The sequence below is a fragment of the Cygnus atratus genome, chromosome 7 (assembly GCF_013377495.2).
Source record: "Cygnus atratus isolate AKBS03 ecotype Queensland, Australia chromosome 7, CAtr_DNAZoo_HiC_assembly, whole genome shotgun sequence".
NCBI lineage: Eukaryota > Metazoa > Chordata > Aves > Anseriformes > Anatidae > Cygnus > Cygnus atratus.
The window spans coordinates 9098799-9118112 of NC_066368.1; the positions used below are offsets into that span (position 1 = coordinate 9098799).

At 36.4% G+C, this 19314-nt stretch overlaps 1 protein-coding gene across 1 annotated transcript in view; it reads right to left on the minus strand.

Annotated features, from left to right (window-relative positions):
- Positions 1–234: 234 nt before the first annotated feature.
- NHLRC2 (NHL repeat containing 2) overlaps positions 235–19314 on the minus strand; it is a 39137-nt gene continuing 20057 nt past the window's right edge. Inside the window, exons 6-11 of the mRNA XM_035547761.2 lie at positions 16193–16292; positions 15491–15722; positions 14916–15038; positions 13671–13880; positions 12197–12422; positions 235–9375 (exon numbers count right to left, since the gene is read on the minus strand). Coding sequence (XP_035403654.2) covers positions 9110–9375; positions 12197–12422; positions 13671–13880; positions 14916–15038; positions 15491–15722; positions 16193–16292 — 1157 coding nt within the window. The 3' untranslated portion in view covers positions 235–9109. The remainder of the gene's footprint in view (positions 9376–12196; positions 12423–13670; positions 13881–14915; positions 15039–15490; positions 15723–16192; positions 16293–19314) is intronic.

The window sequence follows — 19314 nt, forward strand, 5'->3', positions numbered from 1 at the left end:
AACTAGAAGTCTGCAAACAGTCTGTGACTCATCCAGCACAACATTTTTCATCTCTCTTATGTGCACAAATGGAATGAAAACTGATCTCTTGTTTCCAGATCACTGGGTAAACCTGAAGCTGGAGAGTCTTCATGACTGCACCCTGTTTTACCAAACCTCAGGTCCGTGAATGGTCAGTTGACACCCATGGCTGCAGAGCCCTGCAGGAAAGGGAGTGTGAAACAAATTGTACTTGTTGTTTACAAGATTTTAATCAAGTTGCAATGCCTTATGGCACACACATTTCATTACTTCCACATCTATGTTGATGTAAAGATTGACAGGCAAGCCAAGATTTGAAAGAAAAGATACAATTTTTAATGTTTATTTTTCCATGAAAAAGCTTTACAAGGAGAAATAGGCTTCATAGGGGAGAGAATACATTCTTCAATCACTGTTTATTTGCTGAATTGAAATCTGAAGCTAGCATTTCTTCCACAGTGTATTTATTTGTTCTCATAATATTACAGGACATTTACCTTTTACTTAAAAAGGATCATAACCCATGAATATTGTTAAGAACTCTATTAGGTGATGCTGTGTATGAAGAATCTCCACAATCTACATCAGCTGCAGATGATGTGCTTTCAGTTCTAATTCTTCACATACTTTGTACTAACAAATATAAAACATACCTTTTAAACGTTCAGATATTTGAAAGGCTTTGCATCACATGCAATGGAAAAAAAGAGGTTTAGTATCTCAAAGAGCAGACAAAAATATTCCCATGTCCTTAAAGCAACACTGTAGTACTCAAGGAAGAAAAAAAAAAATACTCCCCATCTTTCCATCTAAACAATATAAGCCATGTACTAAGGTGTTAAGTGCTCAGCTGTGACTTTCTTCACTAGTGCTATACTGCAGGGATTTTAAAACATCCCAACATCAGAACCTAAATGAAGTTACATGGTTTCACAGTGAGAGAACCAGACCCTTCATAGCTGTCTCTATACACAGCCCTCTGCTGTTTAAATAATCTTTGCTTATAGAAGAAAAAAAGGAAAAGAAAAAAAAAACAACAACAAAAAAGCAGACCAACTCCCTGTCCCTCAAATGCCAAGAAGAATCATCCTCGCCCTTCTAAATTAAAGTTTTAACCTCCATCTCACTTGCATCCCAACTTCTGCAAGATGTTTTTAAATGTACATAAGAGGTATGTTTGCAAGACAGAGAAAAAGCCTTTTGATAGTAAAAGTACTTCACAGGAAGAGTAGCTCAAATAAAAAGCACTTCAATTTCAACTTAATTCTATAAGATAACAGTGAAAAAAACTTTACAGTTTCTGAATTAGTACAGAATTTTAAAAAACAACACAAAACTCACAAATCATGAAGGTCAAATAAATACCTCATTTCAATCAACACTCCAGCTTTTCTACAAATACACACTTTCAAGTATTTTTATTCAAGGCACTGATTTCTTCCTTCACTCATCATGATGTAATGAAAATGCAGAATTTCTGTCACATTGGACTGAACTACTGGCCCTAAAGATAGTTGTTGGTAACCTTGGAGAGAGCCTGCATTTCACCTGGTTGCAGTTTTTCAATTACCTTATTTTTCCTTATTAATATCTATACAAAATCACACAAATCCATCATAATTTAACAGTATAATGATTTACAGAAGAGAAAGCTTTAAGTGCACTAATTTTCTTTTAAAAGCAAGACTGAGTATTTTTGAAGTTAGACACTGTAGATATAAAACATTTAGCATTTCTGTTATGGAATCATTGAACATCCCAAATTGGAAGGGACCCAAAAGGATCATCGAGTCTAACTCCTGGCTCCACACAGGACTATCACAAAATCAAACCCTATGTCTGAGAAGTTGCCCAAATTCTTCTTGAACTCCAGCAGGCTGTCCCCAGAGAGCAGAGCTCAGCGCCTGCCCCTCCGCTCCCCTCGTGAGGGAGCTGCAGGCCGCCATGAGGCCTCCCCTCGGCCTGCTCTGCTCTGGGCTGAACAAACCAAGGGGCCTCAGCTGCTCCTCACACGTCTTGCCCTCTAGGCCCTTCACCATCCCTGTAACCTTCCTTTGGGCACTCTCTAACAGTTTTATGTACTTTTTATACTGCTGTGCCCCAGAGTGCACAGAGTTCTTGAGGCAAGGCCGCACCAGCGTAGAGCAGCAGGGGACAATCCCTGCCCTTGACCAGCTAGCAATGCTGTGCTTGATGCACCCCAGTGCACTGCTGGCTCTTTGGGCTGCCAGGGCACACACGTATTGACTCATATTCAACTTGCCATCAACCAGAACCCCCAGATCCCTTTCTGCAGGGCTGCTCTCCAGCCTCTCATTCCCCAGTCTGTTCGTATACCCAGGGTTGCCCCTTCCCAGTTGCAGAATCCAGCACTTGCTCCTGCTGAACTTCACTGAGTTGGTGATTGCTCAGACCTTTAATTTGTTGTGAACTCTCTCCTTGCAGGCCTCTCTTCCCTTGAGGGAATCAACAACTCCTCCTAACCTAGCGTCACCTGCAAACTTACTTACTATGCATTTGAGTCCTGCAACCAGTTCATTTGAAAAATCAAGAGAGCCTGTCCTAAAATTGAGCCCTACGAAGCCCCCCCACTAGTGACAGGCCACCAGCCATTTACTGGAACTCCACTTACTATAACCCTTGAGCCTGATCTGTCAGCCAATTGTTCACCCATCGTATTGCGTACTTGTCAAGCTGTATGCTGAACATAGGTGAGAAACAATACTGAAAGCCTTGCTAAAATCCCCCCAAAATCACACCTACCAGCTTCCATTGGTCAACTAGATGAGTAACCTTGTCATAAAAGGAAATTAAATTATTTAAGCAGGACTTTCCCCTCATGAACCCATGCTGGCTATGTTCCACCATTTAACTATCAATTCCAAAATTTTAAAACCTGGAAGTTATCCGAAACAGCCAACTCTCAGCACACATGCCTTGAATGGGTGGTTCAAAACCAGGTATTTCAGCTTCATCAAAAACGTGAAGTACAAGCTCTTATTTTTTAAAAAAACCATAAAACCAAATGGGGAATAGTTATCTTGCTTACTATGAAGTCTGACAATGTCCAGATGGGTTGAGTTTCTAAATACTTAGTCAAGAGGGGAAAAATATATTGTGGAATATTGCTCTTCTGAGGCATGTGGAGTACAAAGCATTAAGTTAAGGTAGACTTATAAACAGATTTCTATAAGTGTGATTTCTTTAACTCAAAATTATCAGTGTTATAAAGGAACCAAGCAAGGCTTGAAAAACACTTGTAATTATTTTTCTTATCCCTAGGGCCTGCAGTTGGACAAAAAGTCCTCTTGTATGCCTTGAAAGCATTGGACCAACAAGGCAGTACACTAAACAACAAGTAACTATAGGTGCACAAACACTCAACTCATATCTAAGGTTTTAGCCTTTCAGCTGCAACAAAAGTACGTTACCCTGCGATAATAATTAAGCACAACCTTCAATAAGATAGCAAGCTGGGGTATCTTTCAAATCACCTAATACTCCCAAGTATTTAATCTGCAGTTTCCTGAAACTAAGAGCCAACAAAGTCCATGTATAGGCTACTCACGTTTGAGATGCTGTAGGAGATCTAGAAACAACTTCAGAACTTCATTGAATAGGGCCAGAGATAAAGGTAAAAAAAAATGATGGTAGCTGCATCACTGTAGAGTTTGATGAAGCTGACGTGGTAACATTAAAGTAAGATTATGTCCTCTAGAACTGTACGGAAGGCTCTAGACAGGTCCTGGATTTCAGTAACTATTAGCAGGTTATCTTAAAATAAAGAGCACTAATTAATCAATTGATTAAATATTTTTTCCAGTGAGAGTAAGGGCAAAATTCTCACCTTCTGTATGGAGCAAAATTTTACAGGTCATAAAGAGGAGTAGACCTAGGAAGCAGGTAACTCCAGAAAGCCAATATACACTAGGTCTACCCATTCTGAGGATCAGTGCCGTGCGACTCATCTTGAAACCCTCACCTCATTTGCACCCGTTCGGAGTGAGCTGCCAGGTAACATTGTCCTTGTATGGAAAAGCCCTATTGCACTTTCTTTTTACTCCCCTGCCCTAAAGCAGGGGAGGGGCAAGAGGCTGGTGGAGGGAATTATCCTACTTGGATCCCTCTATGGTAATAAGATACTGGCCATATTTCAGTCCTGGGGAAGCTACAGGAGGAAAAGATAGACACAGAAACCTGACCAACTCCTCTCCCCACCCTAAACCCCCTCCAATATTATGACAAAAATCAAAATAAACCCAGAAATTCAAGTCATAGTTGTGTTGAATCCTTAATACGAATGAAAGCTGATCTTTAACAAGAGTAAGTGATTTTACATATGATAGTTCAAAATCTACAAAAATATAGGAACAGCTGGTCCTGATGGAAGACAGTAGTCAAGCTTGGTTATATGAACATAATAGAATGTAAGATATTATTAGAAATATTTCTGAGTTAATGATCTGCTGCAGAATGCAAAGCCAGAAGTGATGGTTCAATTAAAAAACAAAACAACAGGTCTCACTTTTGCAGTGACTGTCTGCAACTAACTCTCACTGTTCTTATATCTTCCTGATGAGGGACAGAGAAGCTCATGTAACCCCTGACAAACTTTTTTTCAGTGAAAATGATTATAGTTAATTTTAAATACTAGATCTTTGCTAACTCAAATCGGTTATCTTAGCTGATTATACAAACAACTGAGCTGGCAGATTTGAGCGTGCAGTTATCATCAGGAAGGGTAGGTAACAAACTGCTACGCATGGTAAATTCTTCTGTTAGAAGAACTACAGCCCGGAGGACACACACACACAACCTGTTACAGCATCCCTCACACATCATACAGTGAAGAAAACTTACTTTTGATTTGCAACACAGTTTATGAACACACACTTCTGTGGAAATTTAGCTGCAATATGTCTTTGAGGTAAGTGTTAAGGAGGAACAGTAATTTTCAAAAAATACATAAATCTCTGCTATTGTCTGCTAAACTGTAAGCCATTTTATACTAGATATATCACTGATAACTCTACAAAGTCAAACATTTAAGGCTGTCATGTGCATAGCAAACCTTGTTAGGAATCAAAAACTCAAGAGAACTTGAAACTGTGGTCAATAATGCAACTCTCTTTGCTAGAGTGAATAGTCAATAATTAAAGGAGCAAAAGGACATGCCCCTGTACAAGAAGGGAAGTCACTTTGTTCTGATCATCTCCCTCCTCTAAGCAAGAGATAAGAAACAAGTTTTTCTTGATGCTCTCACAAAAGATACTTTTACTTTGAACTACAAGATTTGCCCATTGGAATAAAAAAGTGCATAAAGAATATATACAATGTACTGAAAGCCATATGCACTTTTACTCTGGCTAAACAAACAAACAAAAAAAAAAAAGAAAAAAAAAGTGCTGTTCCAGGAAAGCAAATGCTAGAACTAAAAACTGCAAACGCCTCTGAACTTTTTTCCATTATACAATGCAAGCATGACCAATATTCTTTAGAGATTTGCTACAGTAATTTATGACTTTATAGGTCTGATGCAAAACCTATTAAAGTCAGTGGGAAAGCATGATTTGAAAAGGCCTTGAATTACATACTGTTACTGTAAGATATGAATCTGGGAGTGCTGAGCCATACCAATATGCTGGTAGTTGAATTTTTTTTATATCAGGAAACACTATAAACTACATTACCATACAAAAAGATAGCAGCCATTTAATTTTTCAGTATTTAGAGACAGTAGTAAAATTTGCTATTTTTCTGAATTGTATTTTGAAGATGGTTTCTGGTAACTTAACTGAAACTTCTGTAGCTTGTACAAGCTATTGTTTTTGCCTGTCTGGTTACATTTATGGCACTTCTTGCTTTAGTGTAACAGCATCTTATAAACCCTGGAGAAAGCAATGGAAATAGCATCCCTTTTGTAGAATAAAAGTAAACATCATAAGCTTTTAAAAAGCATGTTATTCTAAATATAGAACATTCAAATGTCTGTACGCCACAAGTGAAACATAAGGAGGGACTCAGTGCTGTGTGTGCTATTCCTTGGACAAACAATACAGGCTATGTGATAAACGCCAGTCATAGTGAACACACAGACTGAGGACCAGAAGATCCCCAGTAACATCATCAGGAAGAACTGGAGCACACTGAGAATCAGTTACACCTAAGAAGATGGACAATGATTACAGCAGTGTCCTTGTGTGAAACCCACTAAGAAAAGTCAGGGAAAGAAGCTCTCCCTTGTAAACTGCGGGGGTTATTGCATAGAATGGTTTAGGACTTATGGGGTGCAGGGGGAAAAGCATTTGAGGACATTCACCTTTTCTTTCAAGTCAAGTTTTTGAGACGGTCTCACACCTTTTGTCTCTTTTTTAGGATAAAGCCATTACAGATTCTAGGAACAGAATCACAGAATCATTTAGGTTGGAAAAGAACTCTAAGATCATCTGTTCCAAACGTTAACTTAGCTCTGCCAAGTTCACCATTAAACCCCCTGGTTAGTATACACCCCTCAGTTTATATAGGATTCAGTCAACTGCTGCAAGACATCGACTTCAGAGAAAGAAAAAAAAATGGTTCAAACGCATTTTTCTACTCTCCGCTAGTAAAGCAGAAATTGTTTCATTATTTAAAATATGGCTACAACTAAATATTTAAAGGTCCTTTACAGTCTGATCCTGGACTTCAGCGTGATGCTTACACAACAGTTTTCCTACTATCTACTATCATGTCTTCCCAATAAGCTACAGTGGTTCTGAATGCATTTACACACAGTAACTAGAAGCTGAATCTTGAAAAGAAAAGGATATTTGACCTTTAAACATCTGTTTATATTTTCAATATAAATGTATGTATATGTCTACAACACTATATTTAAACACTATCTACTGTAGTTAAAGTTAGGAATATGTGGCCTTTCCCTACTTTAATTAAAGCAATACTTAAATTAAAAAGTGTCATTAAGATAACAGATTTGTTGAGACTTACTTTTTTCTGTATGCCAAAATACAAGGTAGAATTTGATGATCTTGTCCAATCAAAACAGACAAATATTTTAGTTGGAAATAAGAGAAAAAAAAAAAGAAATCTATCTGCTGAGTTGTATACTCAAGATAACTATAAGAATTTAATTTGTTATTCTGAACTTCTGAAACTAACGCTTGCTTTTTACAGTAAGCAACAGAAAAATTGTGAGCTAGCTGGAAGCTTATCTAAGGTTTCCTGGCTACCACCCAAAGTTAAATAAACAACAACAAAAACTCTTAAAGATTTGTAATAAAGTGTGAGAAGTGATTAATGCCCCATAATCAGTTTCTTTACCTTCATCCTTTCAACAGCATTTGCAATCTGTGAACAAAGTAGCAAAGCTTTATCCTTCTTCAAAATGGCATGTGAGATTGAGAAGTTTACTCAAAGGAACTGAAACACTGAATTAGAAAAGTTGCTTAAAAAATAAACACAAGAAAATAATAGTTCAGGCCTTGCCTTGCTGACAGGTGAGATAACTACCATTTCTGGTCCTGTAGAGAACTCACAGATATGCTGGCATTTCAATAGAAGGAAAAACCACACCAATCCATATGGTTCCCTTAAAACAAAAGCCTCTGGAGTTCATGACCAACATTTCAATCAGTTTTCAATTAGGAAAGAGCAAAAACAAATCATACCAGGGATTTACTGACAGGTGTCAGGAACAATGGTGACTGCTTTAGAAAAGACAACATAAAATTCTTTCATTAGTATACATCATACTATATGTAAAAATACTATCTTCAAATTTAAAACAAATTCATCTTCTCAGAACTGATCCTCATAATCAGAGCACTGGACCTAATCCAAATACACTTAAGCACTGTGGAAATCCTTCCAATTCAAGTAAGAAAATTGCACACTCTCCCGTACTCCTGCTACTTCCTATGGCAAATTGATCAAATTTTACTCGCAAAACATTCAACCACCAAAGGCAGAGTTTTGGGAATAAAACTTCAAATCAAAGCACTTTACTCAAAGATTGAATCACCAGTTTTCTAGCAAAAGCTCAGAACCTCTAGACACGAATGCAACCATCCATTATTAAACGTACAGTTCTGATTCAGAGGTCACCATAACAAATGGGTGGACAAACAGCAACTTCAAAAGACTTTGAATCACACTTTAGGAGTGTAGTATCATTCTTAATATTGTATGTTTCCAAGACAGAAGTCTTCAGGCTGGGTTTTACAAAGAAATCATAAAAGTGGGAAAGGAAAGTGATTCACCTGCTTGAAATGGTTGACATTTAATTTTTGCAGATTAGATAATCAACCATTTTCTACCACTTACATAAAATGCAAATCAGTATATATCAGAAAGATTCCAGCATTTTCTTTTTCTTTACAAATATACACACACATTAGAGAGGCACATTCTTTGTTAGAAATCAGCATGACTTTTTTTTTGTAGGAACTCAAACATTTCCTTTCACAGAAATTTTTCCATGAAACCGTGCTCTTCGTATAAGGCAGTCATATCTAGTTAAACAAAACAATCAGTTTGCATAACATTAGAGCTGCACCTAGTTTCAGATGTATTTTCAAAATACATGTGTCATAAACGCCACTACAGAAAAATAAGCAAGATGCTCCTTTTATAGCCTGGAGAAAGAAACTATTAGGTTTGACACTCTATTAAAATTTAAGGGCACAAAAGGAATCTGTAACTATTAGTCTGAAATGATCTAATTATTCTAACAGTACGTATAGTGCAAAGAATTTCTTACAGTATAATCACAAGGCAATAATAACTCTTTCAAAAGGACACTAAAAATTTTTGCTCATCGCTTAGAATAGCGTATGTCCAATGTATTCACAAATGGCAATGGAGTCTGAAGTATTACAGTATCATTGTTTCTACTGCAATGAAAAGAAATCAGGTTGTGATTATAAATTTTCATGTTAAACTGTAAGGAATTCTACTGCATTTTACCAAGAATATTATTTCTTAGGTTTGTCATAAGCTCCAGGAAAATGGCCAATGGAGAAAAGTTATCTATCCATATTTTCTCCTACAGTGGACAGCAACATATAGCACCACATTAGCTGGCTTTGGGTTAGTTAGTTAAAAATGTGTATGTTAGTTCAACTTGAGTCAAGCTGGCTTGGTTTTCACTCGTTATCTGTAAAGGCTGACTGAATGAGATTCCTTTCATCATACAGGCACTGCTATCTTTGCTGCAATAGTAGAGGCACGCTTTGATAGCCAGGACAGCTTCAGCTGACAGACAGCTCCTTGGTAACTGAAAGGGAATGACAGTTTGACAGGAAACATCCTTAATTTCTCCAGACAGACTCTGTCCTTGAAGCAACCATGTATTATCTGCAAAAGAACAACAAGTTTTATCATTAGGATATTTAATACCATGTCTGAAACATATAAAAAACACTAATTTTACTCATATGACAACATGACCTTTTTCCATATAGAACATTAGGGGAAATCTCCCTTCTGATTTTTTCAGTCTCGGGGAAAAAAAGGAAAAGTAGTTTACAAGTCCTTCTTTAGTTGTCTTTTAAAGATAATCCAAAGCTTTGCTTCAGAAATGTGGGTATATCTATCTCCACAGAATACCTTAGCTAAATGCAACGAACCTGCAATTTGTCCTATACACTTTTAAGAGGATATTAAAATTTCTTCTGATACATAAGCAAAACTCCTGAAATAAATTGGCTGTAGTATGTTTGTATTAGAGGTCTAATACTCCAGGCAAGACGACTGCCATAAATTAACAGAACTGCAGGTACTTTATCATGTTTCCAAACAGAAAGGTTGGTTTCATAAATAGGTTGCTGTAATTTAGCTATGTTCAGGCTGACTATTACAACAAAACTTGAGTTTCACATTTATTTAAATATTTAAGAGTATGTGAACTGCAAAATAAACTGCACAATGCATGTACCTACTTCATTGCATTGCACTCTGTACTCTATTGTACAGTGAGATGGATGAAGTGCTCTTTCTGGCATTTGTAAGAAAATAACTTAAATTTGGCTCTAGAAGTTATGAGCTTGAAATGTCTTGTTGAGTTTAAGTTGCTTATCTTCTCCAGTTTTACTAACCCTTGAAACTCTGACATACATCTTCACCTCAACAATATTTGGAGATTTTTATAGGCCAAAAAGTGTGCTGGAAATAGTCTATTTGTACTCCAAAAGCATAAACTGCGATGAGAAACTGCCTTAAATCATGAAGTGTATAACCAAATTGCAGGCCCTGTACAGTATTTGTTGATTGCTTTTTAAAACAACCCATTTAATTAAGCTACCACATGGATATATAGATGCTTTGAAAGCTAGCCAACAAAATATGAGTCAGAAGATGAGATGTTTAGCTGCAGATCATTTTAACTGCATCTACAAGCAGTAATGACTATTAACATGTATTTATTATTGTAAAAGACAATATGGCATGTAAATTCAGGCTGAGAACAATTACTAAGAGTCAGTAGAATTTTAGAATCCAGCAGCATTTCCAAAAAAAGGAATGTTTTCCAATGCAGTATAGTAAATGAGCAAAAATAAATTTGTCCATTGCTTCTAAAAATCTATTGAAGGTCCACATGATGAAAACTCAACATCAGGAACATGACAACAAAACTAAAGAAAACTATATATTTTTATTTTTTTTTAGCTGTTTGGCAATGCTTTCCTCTGCTCTATATAATGGCTTATTTTATTATTTTATTTGGTTCCTCTAAGAAGTAATAAATAGTTCTCTGTGCATCACCTACTTTTAGGGTGCAGAGAATCTGACAGCAAATGTGCTTACAAAGGTCAGAAATTTGTCAGAGTCTGAATGAAAAGTATCCTCCCTTCACCCACAAAAGGCAAGTTCATGGTGGCAGTCTTACTTAGGCACACATGGTAAGGTACAGGATACTTTTTAGAAGCCTTGATTCTAGAGATCAGTAAATTATTCGTATAGCATGAATATACTAGACTTAAAGCAAACGAGTCATACCTGAGTAACTCAATAACCAGACAAAACTGTTTCGACACAACGTGAAAAAAATAGGCGTTATTATGTACATCAGCTTCCATACAGTACATCCATATGTAAGCCTCTTTCAAATGGTACTGCCAAGGGCACTGACAGATACATCTGATACTTCTGAGCACAGCTGGAACACTGGGAAGCACTGTTTCCAAACACTTGCTAATGGTCACCCTGTGCAAGAAGGTGTTTCAGATAACCTTACTATTTTTGTACTGAAAAGAATTTTAGGGAACACACAGAGTTTATTCTACTGGTCATGCTTCGTGCATAGTAATAACCAGCGTAAGGATGGCAACGATGGTTAGAATTAAACCATTCCAGTCACATGCCACGTGAACATGTTCCATGTGTTCTTTTAAAATACTTCAGAGTTGAAAGAGATTAATTAAGCCTCACGACGCTGCTCTAACATGAAATATTATTCCCATTTCACAGTAACCAAGGCATGCAGTGACTGTAAGTGTTGCCCAAGGCCACACAGGAAGAGAGCAAAAGTGGCCTGCAATAAATGCCAATTATTTCTGCTGCCTTGACATACCACAATTTTCCTCCTATATGAAAGCATGCCTTATTATAGAAATATTCAAGTACAAATATACATATATGAAGTATAACAAAGTAGGTTCAAAGTGGTTAGGTAGAAATTTACTTCAAATAATTTTTTGAAGAGACGGAAGGAAAAAAAGGGAATCTTTCTGGAATATGCTTCAGCTTCACAGCAACCTTTCTCCCAGAAGCAGACAGTAGGGCTGGGATAAGCCTTTCATGGAGACAGCGTGGTGAGAGCAAGCATCTAAGGAGGAAAAAGCTCAACTGTTCTGGGAACAGTTCCTCTGCAAGCCCTCGTTGGCAACTTGTTTAAAGGAAGTTTTAAAAAAATTAATGCAGCATGTATTAATTCAAGCAAGAAGCTACAATTATCAAGTTCTTTTTTTTTTTTTTTTTTAATTCTTCCCACTCCAGCTGTTCGATGTATCAACACTAACTAACATTTACCACATGACAGTGTCATATAGGAACAGACTGGGAGGGACGTTTTGGTTCATCACACTGAGATCCCTTGCATGGCAAGCACATCCTGATATAATCTACTTTGCTTCTTATCTACTCCTCTTCAACTGATAAAACAACACAAGCACTTTACCTTCTGCCGTGATAAACCAGGAGTTGGGTGCTTCTTCATTCAGTGTTGAATCTGGAGGGAGGGTCAACTTCAATAAAAACTGAATTGTCTGGCCGGGAGCTACAGTCAGTGAACGAAGTTGAATGTTTGGTGCAGATTTAGGCAGTTTTGGAAGGTTTGCTGTTTTGTCCTTTTGCACAGGCAGATGATCTGGAACATCGCACATTTCTGGATTCAGGATAGGCAACTATCAGTAGAAAGCAAAGTATTAATTTTCATCTGTCCTGGTATAACAAATAGGCTTTCACAATACAATCACACTTTGATGGCTGACATGAACTCAGAAAACTAACACATGACAATATGGTTGCTGTACTGAAACTTTCTGATGGAGCACAATAATAGTGCAATGATACGAACAAAAAGGAGACGACAAAATAACTTTTTTAATGTAAGAGATAAAACAGATTGATACAGATAAAAATATTTACTATTAAAATCATAAAATCTGTAACTACTTTACAAAATCCACTACTTAGAGTATCCTTTAACTTAATTTTTTAACATTTGCATTACATTTTTATTTTAAATAAAATTTATAAGCATTTTCTCCCCATGGGGTGGTAACTGTATCCTTTGGTAATAAAATCCAAGATTCTAACCATGCAGATTATGCAGCAAAGTAAAGGACGATTTCCCAGAAAAGGCACCAAGATATTACATGGTATGGAAATTTAAATACACATTAAGATTGCATACTATTAAATGCAAGAAGCTTAAAAGAATATAGTAAGACTATTATCTCATATATATACATGAGAACACCAAGACACGGTATCATTATAAGATAGACAGTAGTACAAATTTGTTTTGTTTTCATGTTTACAAGCAAATTGAGCACTGCTGTATTTGAAAGTGGTTTCAATTTGACAACTTGAAAGCCACAAATAAAGAATATATAAAATTCTGCATGGCACTCATTAAAAGTTAAACACCATTTAAATGTAAATTTTAAAGTTCAGCAAAAAGTTCAGTACCATAACAGCAAAACAAAGACATCGCCGTATCAATATTTTTGTCAAATTTAGAAGAATTTGGATTTAGAAACTTGGTTTTGGAACTATAAGAGAGTGATGACAGCTCTTCTGCTCTCCCCACAGAAGTCATGTTAAATGAACTGTTGTTGACTTTTCTCTCTAGACCACTGTTGCAAGTTAACTTTGCTGTATTTTATATTCTCAGTATTCTGCATGGTTTTGGATATTTTTATGTAAAAAGTTTAATATGCAAAAGTTCCCTTTTCAAGAACAGGGCTATCAACAAGCATGCTAACAGGTAATGCTTGTTTGCTAGATCATCACAAAACATTATATGAATATAACTACTGTCCCCAGAAAGTTTATTAGCTATATGATTTTTATACCACTTGCTAAAGTCTGCAATAGTAATTTACAAAGAAACACCACTATCAGCCTGTTTAATAAATATTACTTGCCATGGAAAGAATTTTTGTTTCCAAATCCAGCACTTTAATCTGATGATTATTTGTGTCTGCAACATACATCAGGCAGCCATTCTCTTCAACACACAAACCTCCCGGTTCATTAAAAGTTGACTGTGTAAAGCTGGAACCAATAACATTGCTTGCTTCTCCTGTGCCTGCCAGGGTAACACAGTTCTTCGTTTTGGGATCTACAACCTTAATCTAAGATAAAAACAAACAAAAAAGACTCTCTTTGAAAAAAACTACCAGAATGTAAAAGTTCTGCATTGTCTTACAGCCCATATTTTCAGAAGCCAGCAATAACTTTGATTATCTTAGCTCACGAGCATGTGTCCTGGAAGCTAGGTTATCATACTTTATCAAAAGACATCTCTCATCTTTCTTCCTAGTCCTCATTGTATGTTCTCTTTCTAAGGCACCTACCTCTTTGGTATAAAAGTATGCTTGCTGATCAGATTTATTTTTTTTTTCCTAATATTTGTTGCCTTCCTGAAAACATTTTCAAAATAGTAAGAGCATAATAAAACTGTCAGGGTAACTTTTTTTTTCCTAAAAATAGATTAAATTTTTCTTAACTTTTTTCTTAAAGTAATAGCAAAAATGTTGATAATGTTTTATACAATACTTCAAACAAAATTTCATATGCCCCACGGGTTTTAATGAATATTTAATGATATATATACCTTATTCTGTAAAACAAAACAAACTACTTATTTTTTAATACATTTAATCAACATACAGTTAGGAACCTTATAGACATTAAATCTTGAGAACAATAACACAGAACAACCTGCCTCATCTTTGAATTCCATGGGAGTAACCCACAATACTTCTTCCCAAAATATGGGTGTTTTTTTGAGGAAAGAACAAGTCCTCTTGCTCTCCTGGTTTTATCAAACCTGCAGTATTCCTGGCTAAGCATTCCTAGCTGTTTTGCCCCAGTTTAGCCTCTTTGGAAAGATATAAAGAAAGAGTCTTTAGTTGGAACTGTAACTTGTTACAAATTCACCTTACCCAAAGGGCTGTCATATCAACACAGCAGCATACAACAACAAAACAATGGGTACAGAGAAGGACCCATACGGGAAGGAAGGAAGGAAAAAGAACTCACAAAAGAATTCTTATCATTTCTTTCTTCAGCTCAACCAAGTACAGTCTTTGTATGTTCTGAAAATAAACTCTCATAGTAGTAAAAATTGTAAAGCCTGCATATGTCAAGCTACTCTATATGCTTACCTTATGATTATAGGAATCTGCCACATATAGCAGTTTTCTTTTCTTGTCCCATGTTATTCCTAGGGGATGCTGCAGCTTCGCATTTATGCCTGCTCCATCCACATCACCAAAGGCAAACAAGTTCTGGAAAATAATATTATTAAATTAAAATATTTGATTACTCAATGTTGACTTGAATTTAAATGATTGTAATTAAATGGAAATTCACTGAGAAAAAAAAAAGCAAGACAACTTTATAACAAGGATACTGAGAACTAGGAAATAAGGATGCTAATGATGGAGATGGAAACTACCACATTTAAATTAACAATATGAATCCAGCTGGCTTTAATAACAATACAATACTGTTTCAGTTTGGCTATTTTATAAATAAGTGAAGTAATTTTGTATCTGAGGAGCAATGCTCTGCACTACAACTTGAGCACCACAACTGGTACACATTTGCATTCCAAGCAGTGAAGTTAAGAAACTGATGGCCACGGAAACTAATTTACCCTCTCACCCCAAAAGTGGTTCCTCCAGGTCAGGCTTGAGGAATATTAGTAGGGCAGTGTGGGGAAGTTTGAAGTGATTACCAATGGATCTCTCTCTCCTCCTACAAGGTGCTTCACTGCTCCGTCTTTCAGAGAGATTGTTCGCACGGTGCTGCTCTCACTATCCGCTACAAAAAGGCAGTTCCATGGTTCCTCGGAAGCCAGAGAGAGACCTGAAGGTTGTGCAAAGCCTGCCTTGTGAGGGTAGGTGTTGTTTCTGTTCTCTTCATTTCCACTCCCAGCAAATCGAAGACAGGTTCCTTTCTTTAAATCACTAAATGAAAATAGTACTTATATTCAAGAACAAGTCTGAAATACCTTAGACATGCATGAACAGAAATCACAGGAAAAGCACTTGTGAATTATAAAACCAACTGTATTGCAGCACAAGAAATTATTCCATGCCTTTATGCTAACTTTTTTCATCTTAGTTAATCATTCATCACTAGATAATTCAGCAAATGCAATGAAAAGTAATATTCAATTATATGACTGTACGTTACCAAGTCATAGCTTTATAGCTAAAGTAGAATATTTCATTTCATCTAACAGATGTGGGTAAAAGCAGGCAGGCTTTAACGGACACAAGCCTTTTAAGTCTGAAGAGAAACAGCAAGCTTCAAGCTAAGTACAGGTTGAGAAAAAATACTTTTAGTTTAATTGGATTACCTCTTACTGTGGGGTTTGAAGGCTGTTTATCCAGACAAACAGCAGTTTCACATGTCTTGTATTAAAACCGCTTACCTTCCCTTTGGCAGTTTTCCACCTTCCAACATCAGTGCCCATATCTGATGTGTGCCTGCCATCGCTATCCATAAAACATCGTCTTCCTGGGTCTCTGAAACTTTTAAAGAAATGGATGTATAAGAACAGATGAAAAAACCTCTTTGGGAATGCTTCATAAAACAAAGAAGTCAACAAACAAACCCTACCATCCCCCTTACTCCAGCTCACCATTTGCCACAGGGAAAAACAAACAAACAAGCTACAGAGCAAGAAAGCAAGAGAATGTCTTTCATTTATGAAGAAATCTGCTATTGCTGTTTTATTCTCTTCCTAAGGATATTAAAAACACAATAAAAATTGTGTATCTTTGCCTGGTAAAGGCAATACTTCAAACGGGATTTGCTCTTTGCAAGATTTTGCTATTGGCTCCACATTTCACCTGTTATTTTGGCATCATACTGGTCAACAAATATGTACATATTTTTCCTAAGCTATGTTTGTGGGGTGTTCTTTTAAAAACAAACAAACAAAAAACCACCACGCACTATGCTGGTGATAAAATTAGATATTCCAAAATGCTATTGAGAACTGTTAATACATTTTAAGACAAATAACAATGGCAGTACCTTTCAGACCATACGCTCCTGCTAGTTCCTGGTCATTTATCCTGCAAATTCTGATGTTCTTACCATACTACATGTAACAGTCCCACTGAAATCAGAAGTACTACTAATGACAGTAAAGAGAAGGTACATAATGTTTTTAAGATAATGGAAATAGATGCTTGGGCATCATGGAGATTTATGCTCTGTAGAGCAACAACCACTGTTCAATCAGAGATGTGTGATGTGTGCAGTTACTGATTTTCCTCTGCACTACGCATCTGGTTTCCAAGTTGTACTCTGCATGCACATGTGCTATCACAAATGAAAGATGCAGGTCCATGGAACAGCGACTTTCTCAAGAAGATTTCAAGTGTGTATCAAGCATCTAATTTTTTCAACTTGAAGTATAACATTAATATTCACCAATCCAAATCTATAGAATTAAACAAAGCTTTTCTAGGTAACACTTCACAAATACAAATGGAAACAGAAGAACATACAAGTGCTTTACAGCTTAAAATGTGTCATACTACAGCGTAAGAATGCATGAAGACAAATTGTGTAAGGATGTTAAAAAAATATATATCCTTTTCTGAAAAAGCTAAGGAACAAGAAAGTTGACGTCTAAAAACTGCATTAAAATGTGGCCAGTGTTATCTTTCTAACATTTTACTAGTTCACATACATTGAATGGCTCTCTCTGATCTAGTTAAAGACAACATTAAAATATTTTCCTAAATGAATGTATTGGAATGACTATTAGCTAGTCAACAGAAAAACACAAATTGCTCACAGAAGCTTTTTATTCACACTAACTTATAAAAATGTGCATCTCATACTTGTTCCTGCAAACAATCTCACAGTCCAGCCCCTGCCACCCTCCCCATTCCTTATTCCTTCAGAATAAAACCAATTATATGTAAAATGCTTGCAAACATTTTAAATCTGTGAAGTTAGTGCAAATCAATCTTTCTGAAATGAAATTGCCACTATCCCCCCCAACTGAGATCCTGCCGCTTTTCTTTCAATCCTAAATCTCTCTCACATTACAACTGCAAGCAGAAAAAAATAGTTTCCTATCTCCAGAATCAATTTCCTCATTTTGTGAGCCCTCCTCGGAGTACCATTGGTATGGTTTTAATGCAGTTTATCTTCTGCCTTTTCTGTTTCTTGGATCAAGATACAAGTTTCCAAAGCCATGATCAAAGGAACTCGCTGACTCTCTCCTGCACTTCCACATGGCTCCATGTTTTTACACAAACTGGAGTTCCAAGAATAAAAGTCAGACTTCCAAAGCATGTAAAAGCTTTTTGTTGAGGGGGAAGGTTTTCAAAATGAGTTGGAAAACAAACATTTTAAGTCACCAGAGACGTTCCCAAAGTATTGGTAATACCAACACACACACCCGAGTCCCCCTAACAAAATCCCAAAACACAGAATCCCCTTTGATTAGAGGTTGTTTCTACGAGATTTAAATCGAGAAAATTGCTTAGGAAAACATTTCACTACTTTCTATATAGTGCACGATCCATTTCCAGGATTTTGTTTCCATGCTGCATAGCTTGCATTTTTCAGATGCTGCTACTCTGAGTACCCCCAAAAGATCTACGGTAGAATCACTGGTCACTCAGAAAGGGAGCTTTTCATCTTACTACGTTGTGCCATTCATTCTGAGGGATGTCAGCAAGTGCTTTGTTCATTATTTAATATTCACTTCATCCAACAATGAAACGAAGGAGTAAGACTAGCGCTGAGCACTTCAGAAAAATCTATTCCATAAAATCCAATTTCTGTAATTCCGCCCACTCGCACTCCCCTGTGACAGCACTATGATGAAAACATGAAAAGGTGTCTCACTCTAATTCTGCACACCAAATGTCTCTTCAAACATGAGGAAAATATAAAAATATTAATTTGAATTTGACAGAATATGCAAGATCAATAGTGACAAGGTCCTTTCTTCAACTAGAGAACAGGACAGGAAAAGTAAGAATTCTGCAACTGCAAATTTTAACACAAATATTTTCTTCTGGATAGCAATTAGAACAAAGGGATTGGGTACAGGCATGGGAACAGTACGAGCATACTGAATTGTGGAAAATGTGTCAAGAGCTTTAATAAAAAAAAAATTATACAAAACCAGAGAAGTAAAAACAATTCATATGGCTGCAGAGATAAGGTATTTTATCACACAATGGTCCTGACACTACAGGATTTAATGTTTTATGTTCTGAAACAAAAGATAGAAAACTTCTTTGAGGATAAAACAATCTGGAGACATGCCACCATTGTCATCCTCGTACTGTGCTTGCAGGAGAAGGGGGACAGGGAGAACCAACATGTTAAAGTTATGATAATGCCATCATTACCATAACTCCTTATCATCCCTGAATGGAAAGAACTTATTTTTAAAGAATTTATTATAAAGCAACATAAAAGAACAAAGCATTTATTTTACATTGATTCAATTAAGCGCCACATTCCAAACTATCTCGAGCTGTTTTAAAAATCCAGTTTAGTTTCTCCTTATTAGGG